Below are 20,476 nucleotides of genomic sequence, written 5' to 3'. Positions count from 1 at the left end.
GCATCTGCAAGACGGAAAACGCTTTAGCTATTAAAAATGACTGTGAAGGAATATCTGCTAATGTGGGCAAGTGTTCAGAGCATACTGTTAAGTAAAACAGGCATTTCAAAATACTATATCATTAAAACACTTTATATGCACAGCAAAAATATGCATGAACACACACAAACACACACACACTAACATAAGACACAGCGTCTTACCCTGTGGGCAGTAAACCTAAGGAGGTGCCGGCCCAGCAGACACAGGTTTGTATACGAGGCTTTAGGAGGTTATACACGATTTTGGATTGTGGACCCACGGTGGTGATGGGGAGCCAGGGGGGCTTAGAGTCTGGCCACGTGCTAACCTTATCTGCCTCCTGTCACCTTGGTCGGGAAGAGAACTTGGGCAGGGGACGGGGGGACGGGGGGACCCCAGAGCACTCTGGCATTCTTCAGTGCAGACATCCTCCTATAGGGTCTCGGCCAAACCAGGTCTCCCTTCCTCAGCATTTCTCTCCCACACCCTGGCAGTCGTGTGGGCAGCTATTAGAATCCCCTTTGGAAGGAAGTTGGTATCATTTGGGCCAACTGACCTCCTTTCTAAGCCCTGGCCTCTCCCCCTGAGAACTGAGGCATGAGCAGTGGACTGGGAAGAACTCATTGGGGTACGAATGAGGTGTGTGGTCTCTACCTGAACAGCAATAAATCGTGTTTTACTTTGACGCAGTGACAGAACAGAGGCTGACTTATGCTCCCCATTTAACATAGCTGGTCTCATCCACTGGCTTGCCTTGGGATCGATCCATCCAGGCTTCTGACAGTTACAAAATACTTCTTCCTCTTGGTCCTCGGGGGATGACGTGGGACACTCTGTGTGGGGACTGGGGTGAGGACTGGAAGGACACCTTCGATCCCCTCCCACCTCCTCCCCAGGCTCCCCAGCTCCCACCGAGGCCTGGCGTCCATGGCTCCATCCGCATGCGGTGTGAACGCAAACAGAATGTAAAGAAAAGCCTTTCCCCTCAGAAATGACACGTCTGAATGAAACCATCCCCTCAAGAGTGGTCACTTGAGGAAGTTATTACACTTTTACAAATTAATGTTCCTCCCCTCACAGCTATCATCCAGGCAGCCTGGCGTTATCCAAGTTGCCAACTCTATTCTGAGGATGCTGCCCCATTCCTTAGAAACTGCGCCCAGTGCCCGTTTGCTTTTGTGACGTGTTTCAGTCCTGTCACACTGTATTTGGGACCCAGGATGATATTATCTGGGTTAATCTAGCTTATTCATTGGTCTTGCCTCCAATGTAACCATGGCTGCTTTTCAAAAATCAAATCTTCCCTTCAAAGCTATGCAAACTCTGAGGGGTGGCGTGTTCTGGAAAGCCGCCCGGCATCTTCGGGAGAAAGCCTCACCGTGGTAACCCGCGCCCCAAGCTGACAGCTATGGAAGGACGGATGCTAATTTCCAAGTTATGATTGAGGCTTATTGACTATGCAATTCATTCAGTCGGAAGTATTTATTGAGAGCCCGTTTTGTGACAGGCACTGCTCGAGGGGCCGGAGATAAAGCAGTGGACGAAACCGATAAACACCTCTACCTTCCTGGAGCTTACAGTCAAGTGTGGGGAGAGGTGTGTGCCAGGTAATGATGAGGGCGACAGGAAAACGAAGCCGGAGTGCTGGGGATGGGGTGGTGGCAGATTCAGAGTGCTCAGGGGAGGTGTCCCTGAGAAGGGGACATTTGAGTGAGACCTGAGGAGGTGAGGAAATGTGGATGTAGCCAAGACACTCCAAAGGATTTTGAAATAAGAAAGAAAGTATGGCTGTAGCCCGGCCAGCACGGCTCAGTGGCTGAGCGTCGACCTATGAACCAGGAGGTTACAGTTTGATGCTTGGTCAGGGCACAGGCCTGGGTTGTGGGCTCGATCCCCAGTCGGGGGCGAGCAGGAGGCAGCTGATCAATGATTCTCTGTCATTATTGATGTTTCTATCTCTCACTCCCTCTCCTCTCCTCTCTGAAATCAATAAAGATATATTCAAAAATAAATAAAAAATGTTTTTTAAAAGTGGCTCTAGGGCACACGCCATTTGCAGGTTGCTTCCGAATTTGCTAGAGCAAACGTTTCCCGTGCTTTTCCAGTCTTTACAATTACAGTGCTAAGGGATGCATAATATCTGTTTAAGATTGATGAGTCATGATTCACGGAACCCAGCCCCCATTGTTGGTTGCTTCTTGATTTCTCCCCCGCAGCAGAGAAGCCTACAGTAAATGTGTACTTGTCAATAGTTTTTGTTTGTTTGTTTGTTTGTTTCAGCTGCTTCATTTCCTTAGAATAAAGGCCCAGAAGGGAGAGAACAGAGTGAACGGGCATGACGGTGTCTGTGGCCTTTGCTACATAATGCGGTGTTGTTTGCCTAAAGAGACAGTGTCTGTTTCTAGCTCTAAGACCCAGTCTGCTAACTCCTGGTAACATCCTCCCAGTTCCCCCTGAGCCTTCACATGAAGATAAACACAGACAGCTAGAAAAGCCAGCCGGACAGCATGGGATGGGGAGACTCGGGGTCGGGGGTCCCCCAAGCTGCCAGCCCCCACCTTGGCCAGATGCACAGGCTGCAGGCGGCACTCACGTGAGCTCTGGGTAGACGTTCTCCAAGTACCAGCGGAAGGACTTGCAGTTCATCTTCTTCCTCTGCTCGATCCTCGAGGCCACACTGAAGGAGGAGGCCAGGCTCAGGCTTGGGCCAGTGGGCACGGGAGGAGGCCCCCGGGAGGACTGGCCGGGGTCCCTCCCTCGCGGGCCAGGGCCAGGAGGCTGGGTCTCAGCCCGCCCTCCAGCCTCAGCCACCTGCCTCAGGTCATTCTCGGACTGCTGAGTTCACCCAGGTCTCCTGGCCACTCCTCATTTCTCTCCTCGAATTCCTGCTCACCTTTTAAGATCAGCCCAGCCTGCAGGGGGCCGGGCTTCCGTCTCCTCACTCCTGGAGCCCTCAGCCAGCATCACACATACCCTCAGCACAGGCCCTTACCGCCACAGAGAGCAGAGCCATAATGAACTCGAGCTTGCCTTCTGTGCACGGCAGCTTAGCAGAAAGGGGCTGACAGCAAGAGGAACAGGCTGTAGAGGGATCCTAGCCAATCAGACCGCCTGAGGTGTCGGTGAGCACACAGTTTGGTCTCCTCACCTTCCTCAGCAACACTGACCATTGACACTGACATGCCCCTCACCACCTCTCTGAGCCTCCGTTGCTTCTCCAGTAAACGGAAGACGTAACCAGCCACCGCAGGAGGCTTTGGCGAGAACCAAATAAGTGAAAGGACGTAAGTGCCTGGCACAGGGTAGGTCCTCGTCAATGCTAGCTCCCACGAAAAGAAGCAGTCAGTGATAAAACTCTTTTTAAGAGACAGCTATAACTAAACAGAGGGAGGAAGATTCATTGATGATCACTAATAATCCATTCTGACCACAACCTTAAATAAATAATAGACGCGTCTTACATTGCGATCAAGTTTCCCTGTATGCACATTTAGGTGGACACACAGACGCGTATAACTGAAATAAGAGTTTCACAAAAAACACACACAATACTACCCTCACTGCCATCGCCTGTTATTTTCTATTCTGTTCTGGTCTACAGTGTTCTCAGTCCCTCTCATTTTTTTAAAACAATGCCAGTGACAACCCTCTAAATTGATTTCATACCCAATCTGCGTTTTGAAAATGCTTAACTAGACTGTAGTCGTAACAGTCGGAGGCAGGAAAATCGGCTAACAGCTCCCAGACACATTTGGAACAACAGGGGGTGGAGACAAAACCCGAAGTGTTTTCTGCAGACGGTTCCTCCCTGAGCACTCCCACAGACGTCCCTCTTCCTGCAGGCAGCTTGTGCACAGACACTTTTTCATCAACAGCCCTCTCTGCTTATTTCCCCCCCACGGATTGCATCCTCTTCAAGGACCAGCGTCTCGTCTCTGCATTGCATACGGAGCAGGGGCTCCGTTTCTAAGCACACTGAGTGCCTACAAGCTGTATTCTGGCTAAAGTTGCGCTAACTCGGGTGGAGGGAGGCAAACAGGGCTGGGGGAGGGCCCACCTGCCAAAGGCCTTCCCGATGGCCGAGGGCCGGGCCTCGTAGTAATACTGCTTGTACTCGTCCATCCACACCTCTGCAGTGCGCTTGGTGTTCCTAAAAGGAGAGGAAGGAGCAAAAGGAGGTCACCGAGGCGGCGACAGAGCGAGGGTTAGGATCAAGATCAGCTCTGTGCATTGATGAGACCACGGGGTGGTGAAAGTCTCAGGAGCGGATGCAGAACAAGACTGATTGGGATGGTGTAAATGAGCAACATCTTTTTGGAGAACAATCTGTCAATATCCACCAACTTATGTATACTCTTTGACACTCCTCTCCCAGGAATCTATTCTACCGACAGACCTGCACGTGGGCAATAAGGACATGTACAAGAATATGTGTTTAATAAACGCTGGCAACAACCTCAAGGCCCATCGGTGGAGGATAAGGAACTACTCCTACATGTACGGGGTCACCTTGGAAAACAATGCCATGCTTGATACGCACTGACGGGGAAGGATGTCTATTATTCAGTGTGAGTGGCAGAACAGCATGCTGCAGAAAAATCACAGCGCAGGATCCCATTTACATAAAAACACAAACCCACGGTGTACATGTCTCTCTCTCTCTCTCTCTGGGACAAAGACAGTCAAGGCAAGAGAGACCAGGTGGCAACAGCCCACCTTCATCCTTCCACCCTGAAAGCACCTGGGAGGGGATGTGGGGGAACCAAGGCCCAGAGAGTGGGTGGCTCCCAAAGTCATGGAGAGGCCTGGCTCCCAGCTCAGTGCTCGGTTCTGGGGCCTACCTGATGTAGGTGAGGGCGTTGCCCTCGGGGAAGTTGTAGGGATGCCGTTTCCTGAAGACGTGGCCCACCCGGCTGCAGGGCACGATCTCCAAGCTCCCTCCGCACATCCACACCCTGAAGGAGAGCTCTGCGGGAGAGGGGGCGTCAGCAGGGGAAGGAGCCAGTCCCGCTGCATGAAGATACACACACAGACACCTTCCCACACACCCTCCCACCTACCCTTCCCCTCGTGTCTCACTGGAGGCACCTGCTGGGGTCGGAGCTCCTGGGCTGTTTACATAGGTGCACTCACTCCTGACCGCCCCACATGCCTGTGCATACACACCCTCCCCACATACCCATCCCCCACACACACCCTCCACACACACACCACATATACACACACCACACACACACACCACACATACACATACACACACACCCTCCACAAAAACACCCTCTACACACATCACACACATCCCCTCCACACATACCACATACACACACACACCCTCTACACACTCTCCATACAATGCCCTCCACATACACCCCCCACACACACACCACACACATCATATACAGACATCTTACCCACACACCCTCCACACATACCCATCCTCCTTCCCCATACACCACATATACACACACCCTCCACACACCCTGACACACACCACATATACACACACCCTCCACACACCCTGACACACACCACATATACACACACCCCCTCCACCAAAACACCCTTCACACACATCACACACACCCTCCACACATACCACATACACACACACACCCTCTACACACTCTCCATACAATGCCCTCCACATACACCCCCTTCACACACACCACATACATCATATACAGACATCTTACCCACACACTCTCCACCACCACACGCACTCTGAGCTCTGGGAGAGCAGTGGGAAAGCTTTGAGGGAACACCAAGACCACAAGTAGAAGGAAAAGTGAACCAAATGGCAGCATCACTTCCAGCCTCTGTCCAGAGAGCCCCATCCAGACATGAGCTAAGGAAGAATACATCTGCTCATCGGCCTGTTCTGGGCACCTGCGAGGTTGGAAAACCAGCCATCAACTAAGCCAGCTGGCTGCCCCCACCTCCCTCCTGCCCAGGGTTTCCATGTACAGGCTGCTGGCCCTCTTCCTGTGGGTGTGGTGGGGACGCTGAACGAGCGTTTGCCCATGAGTAGAATCCACTCTATCAGATGAAATAAGTACAATGGAGAAAAAGGAGGCCAGTAGGGGGTGGGAGAGGGCGAGTGGCACTGGGGTGCAGGGCTACGATTTTAATTGGGCTGATTAGGGAAGTGGTCCCTGAAAGGGGACGTTTGAGCTAAGGCCTGAAGGAGGTGAGGACGCGGCTCTTAGGGGAAGGGCATTCTGGCAGAGGGATAAGCAAGGGCCAAGACCTAGAGGGAAGAGCAAGGTCGAGGCTCAGCAAGGAGGCCCAGCGGCCGGAGCGGAGTGAGGTCGGGCAGAGCCTATGGTGTGTGTTTGCTGGGGAGTGAGGTCAGGCAGAGCCGATGGGGTGTGTTTGCTAGGGAAAGGCAGGCGTCAGGAATTTGGGTTTCGCTCTGAGTGATGCAGGGGCCCCGGCAGGGCCTTGAGCAGTGGGGTGACAAGATCTGACTACGCTTCGAAAGATCCCAAATGTGACTCCCAAGGATTTCACATGCACCCTCCCCATCCTCCTCCTCTGCTCCCCCTTTCCCGCCTCCCTCCCCGCCACACACACACACCCTCAAGGCAGACTCTGACTCTTGAGTTTGGCTCTCCCAAGGCACCCAGGAATGAGCCTCAGTTTGGGCATCTCCCTTTCTTCAACAAAGAAACAAAATGAAAGGCCCCAAACCACCAGCAGCAGGAGTCTCCCAGCTCAAAAAATGGCTGGCAGAGAAATTCCTTTGAATTTCTTCTAAGAAACAAAACCGTCTCCAGAACCACTGCACGGTTCACCTTTCAAATCTCCCCACCACTGAGCCCTTGCCTCAGGCAGAGTTTGAAGTTAGCTATTTGATCATGCACTTGTTTCTCTGTCAGACCCCAGCCTGAAAGAAAGAAAGACAGAAAGACAAGAAGAAAGGCCTCTGGATGCAGGAGCGACCCTTTGACCCTTGTTTCTCAGTCCTGTAAGTCCTTACAGGAAACTGGCTTTGCCAAAGCTCCCTTCAGGCTGAGACCCAGGACACAAAGGAGGTCACTTAGGCCTAAACATGTGAAAGGCGGTCAGAATGCAAGGTTCACCGCACCCCCGTTCCTAAGTTTACTCCTGGTTTTGGGTTGGGATCGGGCCTGGATTTTTGTTGTTGTTTTAATATATTCTTATTGATTTCAGAGAGAAAGGGAGAGGGAAAGAGAAACATCAATAATGAGAGCGAATCATTGATCAGCTGCCTCCTGCACACCCCACACTGGGGATCAGAGCCTACAACCCGGGCATGTGCCCTGAACTGAATCGAACCTGCTGGTTCATAGGTCAGCACTCAACCACTGAGACACGCCGGCTGGGCGGGATCAGGCCTGTTTTAAGCCCCACTGCTCATCTGTTTCCTGATCAGGGAGAGAGAAGAAAAACCTGCACCTCGTGTCTCAGAAACACAGACTGTGACTGATCACACCTCCCAACACGTAGGAGGCTCTGGTCTAGGTGTGCCACACACCTGCTAGACATGGAGTTTCCTGACTGCATATGGAAGGCAGCATCCACCTCAGTTTTCTCACCTGTGGAATGGGTGCGATACCACCAGCCCTATTTACTTTGAAAGAAGCCTGGGTAGGATGATAAAGAGAGCAGTGAGAAAAAGCGCTTCAAAGGACCAGGTCCCTGCAAGAGCAAGAACAGGCCTCTGATTTACAACCTCAAAGTACCTGCCCCGCTTCTTGGACACCTGTAGGGTCCCATGGCACCTTCTCCACCTGCTCCTAGTCCAGGAGGCTGCCTGTGTGGGCTGCACCACTGGGCTTCTTATCTGCGGGGCACAGGTTCAGCCAGCAGAGGCACCAGCAGGAGATCAGAAGGGGGAGAATGAGGTTGGGTGTTCTCCCCTAACCTGGGAGCTGTGGGCTGGCTACAGGTGCCCCAAGACCACAATTCCTGTTGGATGGCGCTCCTCCCCATCTTTCAGACATGGGGGTGATGACACCCTCAGGCTCAGTCACCAGCCTTGCCCAACACTAAGCTGCTCCTGTGGTTCTCTCTCTCTCTTGCCCACACTGTCTACCTAATAAAAGAGTAACATGCTAATCGACCATACCTTCGTGATGCCCACCAGCCAATCAGGAGTGAGTATGCAAATTAACCGAACAAAGATGGTGGGTTGATTTGCATACACAGGTGCCCAGCAGCCGGGGACAGGTGGGACACTTGTGGCATTGCCATGGCGACCACACAGTAGTTCCACACCACCCCAGCCACTCCTGGCCTCTGGGCAGTGTGGGAAGGCAGAAAGGAGGCTCTAGGCCAGAGCGGAAAGGCTGCTCTGGCCAGAACAAAGGTGGTGCCAGGGGAAGGAAGGCCCATTCTTGCACGAATCTTCATTTGTGCATCGGGCCACTAGTCCTTTAATAACCCCCTTAAATTATCCACGTCGGGTGTTCCACCTTTCTCTGGCCTTTATCTAACCTGAACCTCATCAGCAACCCTGGGAATTCACTGGTTCTTCCCTTTCCTTCTGGGGTTAGAGAGTTCTTACAGCCTCAGAAGTAGTGATAATGGCTACCAGCACTGTACCATGCATTTTATTTATTTTAAATATTTTTTGTTGATTTTAGAGAGAGAGAGAGGAAGAAATAGTGTGTGAGAGAGAGAAACATAGATGAGAGAGAAACATCCATCGGCTGCCTCCTACATGCTCCCTACTGGGGATCGAGCCTGAAACCCAGGCATGTGCCCTGACTGGGAATGGAACCAGCGACCTCTCAGTGCACGGGACGACACTCAACCAATTGAGCCACATTTGCCGAGGTGCCATGCATTTTAACTCATCGTCTCACTCAGTACTCATAACAGCCCCTTGAGGAAACTGAGGCTTAGGGAGGCTTTAACTTACCCAGGGCTGAAAGCTTGTAAGTGATAGGATTTTCACCCAGTAACCCAGTAACCAGTAACCCAGGGTACTGGTTAAATGTAAGCAGCGGGATCAGATGGCCAGGATTTGCACCCAGGCTTACATTTAACCAGTACCCTCTACTGAACACACTCCCAGACTTTCTGGCAGGGAAGCAACAGGTGTTTAAGCTGTGGTCCATGATGCAGCCTGTATATTCCTCCACATACATATCTAGCCATGTGGCCACAGGTTCCTCCTAACCACCTAATTCTCTTTGTTTACTAGCTGTGTGGTTCTGGACAAACTACTTAACCTCTCTGTGCCACAGGTTTTTTTTTATCAGTAAAATGGGGATAACAGCACTTCTGTCAGAGGGTCATTGTGAGGATGAAATCCTTAGAACAGAACCTTACGAATAGAAAGCGCTCAGAGTTACCCGTTATTAATGTTGTTGTTAACATTTCCCAACTTACCGAAGTTCTCTCCCCCCCAGATGTCCATCTGGGCATCATACTTTCCCAAGTGGTTAAACCAGGACTTGTCAATCACAAAGATTCCTCCAGCTATGACGGGCGTCCTGGGAGCAAGGAGATGAGAGAGGCAACACGTGAGCTTAAGAAGCTGGAAGCCCCTCCACGTGGCCCCAGGGCCCCAGGGCCCCAGGCCACTGGCCCCAGAATCCCCTGCTTGCAGAGTCCCTGGGCCTCTGTCCTCTCTGTCCCTGGGGCCCAGAACAGAGTCAGCACTTGGACTGTACATCCTCAGAAGCCCCGGTGACGGATACGGCTTCCCAGCAGCCTCCTGACCCAGGGAAAGAAGGCTCTCTCCGGAGCTCACAGTAGCCCTGACCTTATGGGCTTGGTGGGGTCTGTCCGGGCAATCTTCTGCTCCAGAGGGATCTGCTCCCACTTGAAATGCAGGCTCCAGTCGAATCCTAAGGGACAGAGGAGGGTGAGGACGGAGCTCAGGGCTGAGCCCTTTGGTGGCTGTTGCCCCCTCACTCTGCCACCCCTCAGAGTCTCCTGTGATCCGAGCCCAGCTCACAGAGGCCCTGGGCAATTCGTGCAGTCATTCCTTCATTCAGAATGAGACAGGTCTCTGCCCCTGCAGAGTTCCAATCTACTGGGTAAGATGGAGACTGCAAGATCAGGCAATGAATGGATAATATGTCAGTCGGGAGTGAAAAGTGCTAAAAAAATAAAATAAAGGAAGGGTGCCCATAGTATTCTGGTAAGGGCAGTCAGACGTTGCCCTCTGTTGAAGTGACATTTGAATACAGACCTGAATGAAGGACTGATCCATGCAGGCTTCTGGGGAAAGGGAATTCCAGGCAGTAAGTGCAAAGGCCCAGAGGTGACGTCCCAAAGGAGAAATGCCTGGCTCCCTTGAGTATCCCACTCAATCCCAAGATCTAATTAATTGTTATGTCCACTTATTGGAAGTCTGGGCCCCAAATATAAAATCCACTCTGCCCACGTGCTCCCAGCAATAGATTCTCTGGAACAGTCTGTTCCGTAGAACTTTCAGCAATGATGGACATCTTCTGTATCTGCACTGTCCAATATGGTGGACACCAGCCACGTGTGGCTACTGAGCATGTGAAATGTGACTAGTGCAAGTAAGAAACTGGATTTTGGACCTTTTTTTTTTTAAAGCATTCCTTTCTTTGTTGCCTGAGAGATGCTTTTTTAAATAAAAAAATATATATTTTATTGATTTTAGAGAGGAAGGGAGAGGGAGAGAGAGATAGAAACATCAATGATGAGAGAGAATCACTGATTGGCCGCCTCCTGCACGCCCCCTACTGGGGATCGAGCCCGCAACCCAGGCATATGTCCTTGGCTGGAATCGAACTTGGGACCCTTCAGTCCGCGGGCCGACGCTCTATCCATTGAGCAAAACCAGCTAAGGCTGGATTTTGGATTTTATTTATGTTTAATTAATCTAAATTTAAGTAGCCAAATGTGGCTTTTGTCTATTGTATTGGACCACAGAGCTCTAAAGTCTTGACCAGAGCTGTCCAAAAGAAATATAATGCAAGCCACAGTTGCAATTAAAATTTTCCGAATAGCCATATCAAAAAGCAACAAGAACATATTAAATTAATTTAAATAATACATTTTTTAACAAAATATATCCAAAGTATTATCATTTCAACTTGCAAATCAATATAAAAAGTTACTAATGAGATATTTTACATTCTTTCATACTAACACTTTGAAACCTGGTGCGTATTTTATACTTACAGCACATGTGAATTCAGACTAGTCCTATTTCAAGACCTCAATAGCCCAACATGGCTTATGGCTACCATATCAGACAGCACAGATCCAGACCACCTCCAGGGGGTCCGTGTTAGGAATTCACGCAAGGTTGAGGGTTCCCCCACCCCCACCCCAAAACAGCTGTCGTATCGTGTCCATCTGCCAGGACTTGGCCATGGTCCCTGGACTGGCATCACTTGGGAAGGGTGTGTCAATGTTTGGGGGGAGGGAGAGACTAGCTTGGCTGCCACTGATCATGCCAGGAGCCTGCCACTGCTGGCTCGGCCCTTTGTCCCTACCCCAGGGCTCAACCCAATCCCTTTTCATTTTCTGGAAGTAAGGGTGTCCTGAGACCCTCTGGCACAGCTGGGAAGAAGAGCATCAAGCCGGGGCTGTGGCCTGCCCTCACCTGCCTGGTTTCTGGTCTAGAGCCCCTCCCTTGGGAGCAGGACCCACCTCCGCGAAGGTCAGCAGATGCAGCAAGGTAAGCAAAGTTATCCAGACTGATGACGTCAATGATGGGGCTCACCACACGGGTGTGGTCCTAGGAGAGAAAAGGTGAGATGGTGTGAGGCCAGGGACTCTGTGAATAAAGGGCCAGCTGCCTGCTCTGGGAGGAAGGTCTCTCCGAGGCCTAAGGCCATGTACTCAGCATTTCCTGCAGGGACGGTGCAGGCTCCCGTCCTGTGCAGGAGGGGTCCTGTGTCATCACATCCAAGCCCCTGGAAGGTCCCACCTGGGCCCCATGGGCGCAATGCTCTCCCAGCCTCTTCCTCTTACGTCATGTTGAGCCCTGCTGGAATCTCACCTCCTCACCGAAGCTTTCCCTGATGGCTTCAGGCTGAGGGTTTCTTCCTCTTTAAAGCTGCTCTCACAATTACAGTCTAGACAATTCCTGGGACAGTGAATCACATGCTGCCTGAGGTAGTTCTTCTGTCGCTGGTTTGAACTGTTATTTTTTTCATTGTCTCCACTTTGTACATGTTTGGGTTGGGTCTTCCCAACTGGGCCACCAGCAGCTTGGGGGCAGGGACCCTGTGTTCCCTGGGTTCCTTTCATGCAGCATCCACTTCAAGGTCAGATTTACTACTCCCTTCATCACCTCCAAAACGTCGGTGGGTAATGTTGATTTTACTAAAGTTACTTTTTTTTTTTTTTTTAAATCCTCACTCAGGGAATGAGGATATTTTTTCCAGTGATTTTAGGGAAAGTGGAAGTGGAGGTGGGGGGAGAAAAATGTCTATGTGATAGAGACATATTGAGTGGTTGCTTCCCACAGGCGCCCCAACCTGGGACTGGGAATGGAACCTGCGACCCTCTGGTGTGAAGGCCAACACTCTAACCACTGAGATCACTGGCCAAGGCTAAAGTTCTTTTTATTGGCGAGCGGGGGAGGGGGGAAGGGGGCGGGTAGTGGTGGTGGTGAACTGTCATATACCACATGTGAAACTTAGCGCCCTCTATCAGCCCTCTGTGGAGGGACACGGGCCAGAGTCCCTTCTTCCTCTCCTTCCTCACACTCTGCATTGACCCTGAAAATCCTCTTGTCTGAAACCTGGAATCTAGCTCTGCCCCTCAGTTCACACCCCGTCTCAGGATGACACAAGCCTGGGAGGTGGAGGATCAGGGAGACCATCCCTGGTTTCTCTGTGGGGTCTCAGCTTATCCTTCTTAGAAACTTTTATATACTGAGATATAATTCCCGTTTTTATAGCAATTTTATTAGATATAATTGATATACCATAAAATTCATCATTTAAAAGTGTGAAATTCTATATTTTACATTTTTACTTATTGATTTTTTAGAAAGAGAGGAAGGGAGAGAGAGAAACATCAATTTGTTACTCCACTTACTTATGCATTCATTGGTTGATTCTTGTACGTGCCCTGGCCAAGGATTGAACCCACACCCTTGACGTATCCAGATGTAGCTCTCAGCGGTGGAGCTACCCGGCCAGCGCTCAGTGGTTTTTAGTATAGTCACAAGGTGGTGCAACCACTAATTCCAGGACATTTTCATCACCCCCACAGGAAGCCCTGTTCTCATTAGCAGTCACTCCCCTTTACCCCCGCCCTCCAGCCCCTGGCAACCACTAACCCACTTCCTATTTCTATGAATGTGTTTATTCTGGCTATTTCACGTAAATGCAATCATACAATATGTGTTCTTTAGTGACTAGTTTGTTTTACTTAGAATCAGGTTTTCAAAGTTCTATTCATGTTGTAATATGTATCAGTACCTCATTCTTTTGTATGGCTGAATAACATTCCATTGTATGGATATACCACATGCTGTTCACCATTCATCAGTTGTTTCCATCTTTTGCCTGTTCTGAATAATACTGCTCTGAACACTGGGCACAAGTTGTTGTGGGGATGTTTTCGTTTCTCTTGGGTTATGTCTAGCAGTGGAATTGCTGGGCCATCTGGTAACCCTGTTTAAACTGTTGAGGAACTGCCAGACTGGTTTGACATTCCCACCACCAATGCGTGACTGTTTTTGTCCCCATCCTCACCAGCACGTGTTACTGTCCATCTCTTTTATTATAGCCATCCTATTAGGTATCTCACTGTGGTTTGGACTTGCGTTTCCCTAATGACTTAAGAATGTTGAGCATCTTTTCATGTGCGTGTTGGCCATTGTGTATCTTCCTTGAAGAAATGCCCATTCAAATCCTGTGCTCATTTTTAAATTGGGATGCTTGTCTTTTGATAGTTGAGTTGTAATCACCTCATCTGTCCAAGTCCTCCCCATTCTAGAGAACAGCAGGCACATAGGAGGGGCCCCCTGCCCTCATCTCTCCTTGAGAACACTGCTCTCTCCTCCCTCCTTCTCTGGCTTCCCAGCCTAACCCACTCCACCCCCACCCTGCCCAGCACAAGCCCCTGCCTCCCCAGGAGGAAATCAACCATGCCCATTCCTGTTATATGTTTATGGCTCACTCAGGCTTTCCTCTTGTTTAATTCTCAACCCGGTGGGACAAATATTACAATTATCCCCATTTTCAGATGAGAAGCTCAATGCGGTGGTCACTCAGGAGGTAGCAGACCATTTAGGCTCCTACTCTGCCTGCCCAACGTCAAAGACGGTTCACACCCCCTCATGCCAAGAACCTGACGGGCACATCCCAGAGCCAGAGCTCCCCCGGGGGACAGACAGACTCACCTCCTTCACCCGCTGCAGCAGGGGCTGCAGCCACTCGGTGTTCACCTCGCAGTGGCTGTCCAGAAAGGTGAGGACGGCGGCTGCGGCCACGTCCGCCCCACGGACTCGGGACCGGATCAGCCCTGCAGGGGAAGCGGACGGACGGGTGGTGCTGAGCCCATCTGCTTCCCAGCCTTCCCACAAAGTGGCAGGGCGCTCTGCCCTCAGGAGCGCAGCTTCCCGAGTCCCTGTGATTGAGCTTTACTGTGTACTTGTTTATTTCCTCTCTTTTCCTTTCTCTCGTCCATCCATGAAGCATCATTATCCAAGGCCATTCTCAGAATGCCCTCCGTGTGCTAGAACTGTGCTGGGCTCTGGGGACACACTGGTGAACAGGCAGAGTTCAGGGGATGGAAACTGCAGTACAGGGTGGTTTGACACCAAAGGAGAACCAGAAACCAAAGCCTTTCCCCACCTCGGGGAACCTCACACGGTTCCCTGCAGCCGCACGGTCATGTGTGACGTGGAGGGACTCCTCTGCACGAGGACAGGCTGGAGTTAGCATGTGCCCCTTCACTCACCTTAAGCATGTTATTTAACCGCTCTGAGCCTCAGCTTATCACCTTGAGATTCAGAGAGCACAATCCCTGCCTGTCAGGGGGAGTGCCTGGTGCCCAGGAGGCCTACATGTGCTAGATTCTGCCCTGCGTCCACCCTTTTCCCCAAGGCTCACCCACGGCTCACCGATGGTCGGACAATGGCCCGGTCAGGGTTGGGGAATGACCTGGTCAGGAGAGAGGAGGCCCAGCTGGTCCTGCTAGGACAGGCTGGAGGGAGTATGGCATCTGTCCCATCTTTTTACTCCAGAGGTAGCTATAAAGCACCTAATTTAAACCTCCTTAATTTAATTACATAAATTCATATCTATGTTGGGCAAAACCCCAGGGAATAGCATATTCCCACACCTAAAGGCACCTCACAACCCTGGATAGTAAGTCCTCACTTAACGTAGTACATAGGTTCTGTGACTTTCAGTGAAATGACATATAACAAAACCAGTTTTTTGCCATAAGCAAGAACTGAGTTCCTATAGCAACTCATCAAATGTTATAATGAAACCATATTATTTGGAGAACCTACTATACTTAGAGATTTCTCTCTCAAGGTCCATTCCACTATGAAGGTCCCCTCAGCTTGACTGGTCTTTCTTAAATATGCCCATCACGTAAACACCTCTCTCTCTCTCTCTCTCTCTCTCTCTCTCTCACACACACACACACACACACACACCCCTACCGTCAGTGGCTCCCTACCATCTGCCTTATCAAGTCTAAATGCCTTTCTCTGGCTTACGGTCCTCTGTCATCTACCGTCACTCCGCCCATTCCCCCTGCGGACCAGGCCTGGATTCCCCTGGGAAGGGAGCGTGAGCAGAAGGAGGTGAAGAGGCTGGGCTTTGGGGTGAGCCCCCTCCCCGGGTTGGGATCTGGGCTCCTCTATTCATCCCCACCCTGGGGAAATTACTGAACCCCCTCAAACCCGTTTCCTTATCTACAAAATGGGAGTTATGGGCTATGATGAGGACTGACCGTGAGAGAGCAGACAAAGTGAACACCTATGGCAGGGTGAGCGCTCGGGAGGAGGGCTACTAGCATTCCCTGTGTGCCCTCGACCCTCGCCTCTGCCTGCAGAGTCCCGGAGCCTGGAAAGCCCTCCCTTGCTCACTGTCTCACAGCGCCCCTCACCCAATCAAGGCCCACTCCCTGATCACCCCCCTTCCTCCGGCACCCTCTCCTCTGATCTCCATCCTAATCATTATAACCAGCCTGGTGCTGTGAATGCTGACCCCTCGGCTGGATCAAAGCTCTCCAAGGGCAGGGACCACGTTTTAGACTTCTTTTGCATCCCCTAGAGAGCACAGTCTTATGCTGTCGTTGATGCCCAAACACCTCTTAGTTAGAAATGAGGTCCGTCTGCTTTATCCTGCCCTTTGATGGTCCCAGAGCACTTCTATGTAGCCTATCTCATTTAATCTTACCATCACCGTGCAAGGCAGAAAGGGGACTGTTATTATCCCCATCTCCCTGTAGAGCAACTTGCCAACAGTCATGCTGGGAGTGGGGCTGGCCTGAGACACAGGAGGCTCTTTCTAGAGACTTTGGTTCTCGCCACAGGAAAGCACAGGGCCATGCTGGTTTGCATGACACAGCACCAAAAGGGAGTGGGCGTGCAGAGGTCTAGGCCCAAACGGGTCTGCGGTGGCACCCAGGGTCCAAGAACTTACCTTCCCTCCGGTCGTTGCGCAGGCACTTGACCTTGGGGATCCTGGTCAGGAGCAGACAGTCTTCAGCTGAGGGAGGAGAGAAGGAAGCTCATTCAGATCACAGGTGGCTTGGCCACCATGGGAACTGCCCAGGGAAAGGGCTGGGGATGGGAGGCATGGAGGAGCATGGTCATCTCCAGTGGCCCTGGGTCCCACTCCCAGGCCACACTAAGGACTGCCTGTACTTATGGCTTTGCCCCCAGGGGCACCAGCACGGTCACCAGGTCTAACATCTGTGGAGCTAGACTGACAGGTCAATCTTCTCCCCGTGACAGTTGTACTAAGGAAGGAGGCTGCTGATGCTTCAAATGTTTAAAAATGTCACCTGCTGGGAAGGGAACCTAGGAAAGACTGAAGACTCCATGGCGGGGCAGAGGCCAGCAGGTGGTGGCCAGGACAACCTCAAGAGGGCTCGCCTCGGCATTCGGGGGAGATGGGGGTTTGGAGGGTGCAACGAAAGAAGGTGGATACTTACGATCTGAACTGAAGTCATCCACTAAAATGATCTCCTGGATCAGGTTGGCAGGAGTTCGGTTCAGGACACTGGAGCAGTGACGGGGACAGAGGAGCCCAGGTTTAGGGGCCACTTCTGTTTACTTCTCCCTGCCATGGGGCTCCCCCCACCCAGCTCGGGGGCCAGCACACTGGCCAAGGGCAGCTGCTTGCAAACCTTTGGGCCCTGATCAATGAAAGAGCGGCACCGTGTTCCTCAGGCTCTGCTAAGGGCCCGGCTGACCTGCTGTCTGGCCCCTCAGGCCCCTGGAACCCACCCGGGTGGGGGGTGAGGACTGCCCTAGTTTGGTTGTTGGGGCAGGACCTGCATCTGTGCTGGCTGCCTGCCTGGGGGGCCACCCAGCTGGACAGAGCTACCTGCCTGGAAGGCTATTGAGGCTTCTTCAGGCCTCATGAGTCAGGAGACGTGTTTTCAGGAAGCCCCCGACACTTTCCCTCCCATCACCCCCCACCTTCCTCTCCTCCCTGGGAAAGGAAACCCAAGCTTCTTCTATCCCTGGAATACCACTGGGCATGCCTTTTGGAGTCCTATTCTCATCTAAGTTCATTAAAGAAGCAGGGTGAGTAGGAGTTAGACTTGACCACAGGGCCAAGCTCAGGAGGACAGAAGGGGCACCTGTCTCCGCACCACTGACAGGCGCCCACTGAACTGGCATCATCCGCCTGAGGCCTCACGTCCAGCCCTGCCTCTCCCCGTTCCTGACCCTGAATTCCTGCCCTCCTCCTAGGAACCTGACCTTGTCTGGGACTGTGCATCTTGCTAACAACTGGGGTCTGGGGTCTCCCCGACCCTGATTCACCAGCCCCGGCTTCTCAGAAGGCAGGACTCCCCCTCTCAGGGCCCGCCGGTCTTCACCCGTCCGGCCACAGCACCCCATCTCAATATCCTCCCCCACCCCCCACAGGGCTCAGCAGACCACCCGGGGCCTGGGGAGCGGCCACTGAGACGAGGTCCCGAGGCGGGGCTCACCTCTTCACCGTGCGCAGCAGGGTGGATCGGGCTTCGTTGTGGAAGGTGATGATGACGCTGGTGGCCGGCAGGTCCGAGGAGTAGGACAGGGATGGACAACTGGGAAGGGAGCAGAGAGGTCAGAGGGCAGCTGTGGGAGTGTCCTCAGGGCAGGTTTTGAGGCTTGTCTTTGTCCAGCCTGCTGCCCCCCGGAATACCTCTGTGGGACAGAGAGATAAAGCCTGCAGCCAGCATGTGGGTCGTGCCTCTTCACACCCACATTCCACCCAGCCTGGAGTTCTTGGAGGACCCCACAGGTGGGGGACCCTCACCAGGGTTCCGGCCATGTGCAGGTACTGCCCCAGGCCCGGACCCACAGACAGAACTCCCTGCCGATGAAGATGAAGCAGCCAAGAGACTAAAGCAGGATGGGGTGAAGGGTGGGGGTAGGGTGGGGGTAGGGGGGGGTGGGGGACGGGGGAGGGGACTTCTGTTTTGTCCCTGACACCCTGCAGCTTCTTCCTTCTTACACCCCGCCCCCCCACAATGACATTTGATAGGATCTGGAGAGCAGTCACCCCCCGGCCTGCTGTGCTGTGAATTCCTCCCTCTCACTGCCCATCCAAACAGTTGGCTGCTGACACCAGGCAGGGAGCAGCCTCGCCTCGCCTCTCCACCCCTGCCTCCCCGCCTCTCCACCCCTGCCTCCCCGCCTCTCCACCCCTGCCTCCCCCGCCTCTCCACCCCTGCCTCCCCGCCTCTCCACCCCTGCCTCCCCCGCCTCTCCACCCCTGCCTCCCCGCCTCTCCACCCCTGCCTCCCCCGCCTCTCCACCCCTGCCTCCCCGCCTCTTCACCCCTGCCTCCCCGCCTCTTCACCCCTGCCTCCCCGCCTCTCCACCCCTGCCTCCCCACCTCTCCACCCCTGCCTCCCCGCCTCTCCACCCCTGCCTCCCCACCTCTCCACCCCTGCCTCCCCGCCTCTTCACCCCTGCCTCCCCGCCTCTCCACCCCTGCCTCCCCGCCTCTTCACCCCTGCCTCTCCGGGGCTCCTGAAGGAAACTGGCCTCTGAGAAGACAGCAAAGGCAGTTCCCGCCAGCCCACTCCCTCCCCAGCTGCTCTTGCTCGCCACCCCCAGACACCACATTTTTGACCCTTGGCTCTCCCTCCCCTCCCCCCCCCCCCCCCCCCCCATCGCCGCCCGCACCATGAAAAGGGAATGAAAACACTCAAACACTCCACTCCTGCCAGCCTTCATCTGTCTTCCTGCGAAGGCGTTATTCACACTCCTGGGGCCTGGGGAAGGCGGCCACGGAGCTGGTTTTCATGGCAATCGTCTTTATTACAATTGCTCTCTGACTATTCCAGCAGTGACTGTTTTTTCATTACAGCATTCATTCCAATGACAGCAGCTTTCAGCCAAATTCCCAGGCCCGTTTCTTGCAGAGCAGACGGGAGGCCCACCACCAGCCTGGGGCCCCGTGGGAGAAATCCTGAGAGGCTGCAGAATAATTCTCCTTGAGAGGGAATGGGGGTGGGGGTAGGGGTGGGGGTAGGAGAGGCAGGGAAATTCACCAACCCACCACTACCTTGGATTTGAAGAGTCTCATTTTAAAATGTGTGTATCCCCAAGAGGAATTTCTCAGTGAACACTGAGAGGTTCAGAGTGGGGGTGGGCGGGAGGGAGGGCAGAGGTGACTCAGGCAGCCTCTCAATTCACAGATTTGGGTCAGCAGAACCTCCGGGACCGGGGTCTAGCTTGGCCATGGTCAGGGCTGCCCATCAAAGGCCTCCGAGTGGAGGTGCATGGACATAACCGTGCAGGCTGGTGGAGATAAGGGGAGACTGCCCAGGATTGACAGAATCCCAGGGCCTGTGCTAGCCATTAGGCCTGGGCGGGGGGCCTTCCTGAGGAGCGGATCGCTGCCCTATTTGGTAGCATGAATTGTTTCTGGAGGCCAACAAGCCTGGGGTTAAGGACAGGGAGGACGGTCCGGGGCTCCTCCAACTCCGCATTCATCTCACCTTGCACTGGGCTTCAGGCACACCTCCATGAGCGTGAGCGACAAGACAGGTCCCCTTCTGTCCCCTTATCTCACACATATCAGCTGCTTCCGCAGAAGCAACTGACCTGAGTTTTCTCTCCCGCCCTCAAACAGGACCAGCCTGGCACTGGGTGCTCGATCACCCTCAAACCAGGACTGGGTGCATAGCTGGGTCCAACACGGCCCTATAGCCATCCAAAGCTGCAAGCACATGGGTGGGTCAGTACAACAGCCCCTTGCTGCTCTGCCTGGTGTCTGCACGGGGAGCAGAGATGGCCCCCTTACCAGCCTGGAGAGCTGAAACCCTTCCTGGAGAGAGGACACTGAGG

At 52.9% G+C, this 20,476-nt stretch overlaps 1 protein-coding gene across 2 annotated transcripts in view; it reads right to left on the bottom strand.

The window, feature by feature from the left end:
- GALNT16 (polypeptide N-acetylgalactosaminyltransferase 16) overlaps positions 1 to 20,476 on the bottom strand; it is a 105,983-nt gene that overhangs the window by 5,952 nt on the left and 79,555 nt on the right. For both annotated transcript variants that reach the window (XM_079767516.1, XM_079767515.1), the window contains exons 4-13: positions 18,124 to 18,222; positions 17,116 to 17,183; positions 16,602 to 16,667; positions 14,339 to 14,460; positions 11,629 to 11,716; positions 9,758 to 9,842; positions 9,382 to 9,485; positions 4,863 to 4,989; positions 4,079 to 4,171; positions 2,615 to 2,698 (exon numbers count right to left, since the gene is read on the bottom strand). In XM_079767516.1, coding sequence (XP_079623642.1) covers positions 2,615 to 2,698; positions 4,079 to 4,171; positions 4,863 to 4,989; positions 9,382 to 9,485; positions 9,758 to 9,842; positions 11,629 to 11,716; positions 14,339 to 14,460; positions 16,602 to 16,667; positions 17,116 to 17,183; positions 18,124 to 18,222 — 936 coding nt within the window. The remainder of the gene's footprint in view (positions 1 to 2,614; positions 2,699 to 4,078; positions 4,172 to 4,862; positions 4,990 to 9,381; positions 9,486 to 9,757; positions 9,843 to 11,628; positions 11,717 to 14,338; positions 14,461 to 16,601; positions 16,668 to 17,115; positions 17,184 to 18,123; positions 18,223 to 20,476) is intronic.

This window comes from Cnephaeus nilssonii (genome assembly GCF_951640355.1).
Source record: "Cnephaeus nilssonii genome assembly, chromosome: 4".
Lineage (NCBI taxonomy): Eukaryota > Metazoa > Chordata > Mammalia > Chiroptera > Vespertilionidae > Cnephaeus > Cnephaeus nilssonii.
Note: the sequence above shows the minus strand (reverse complement) of the source record. Positions and strands in the feature narration are given on the sequence as shown.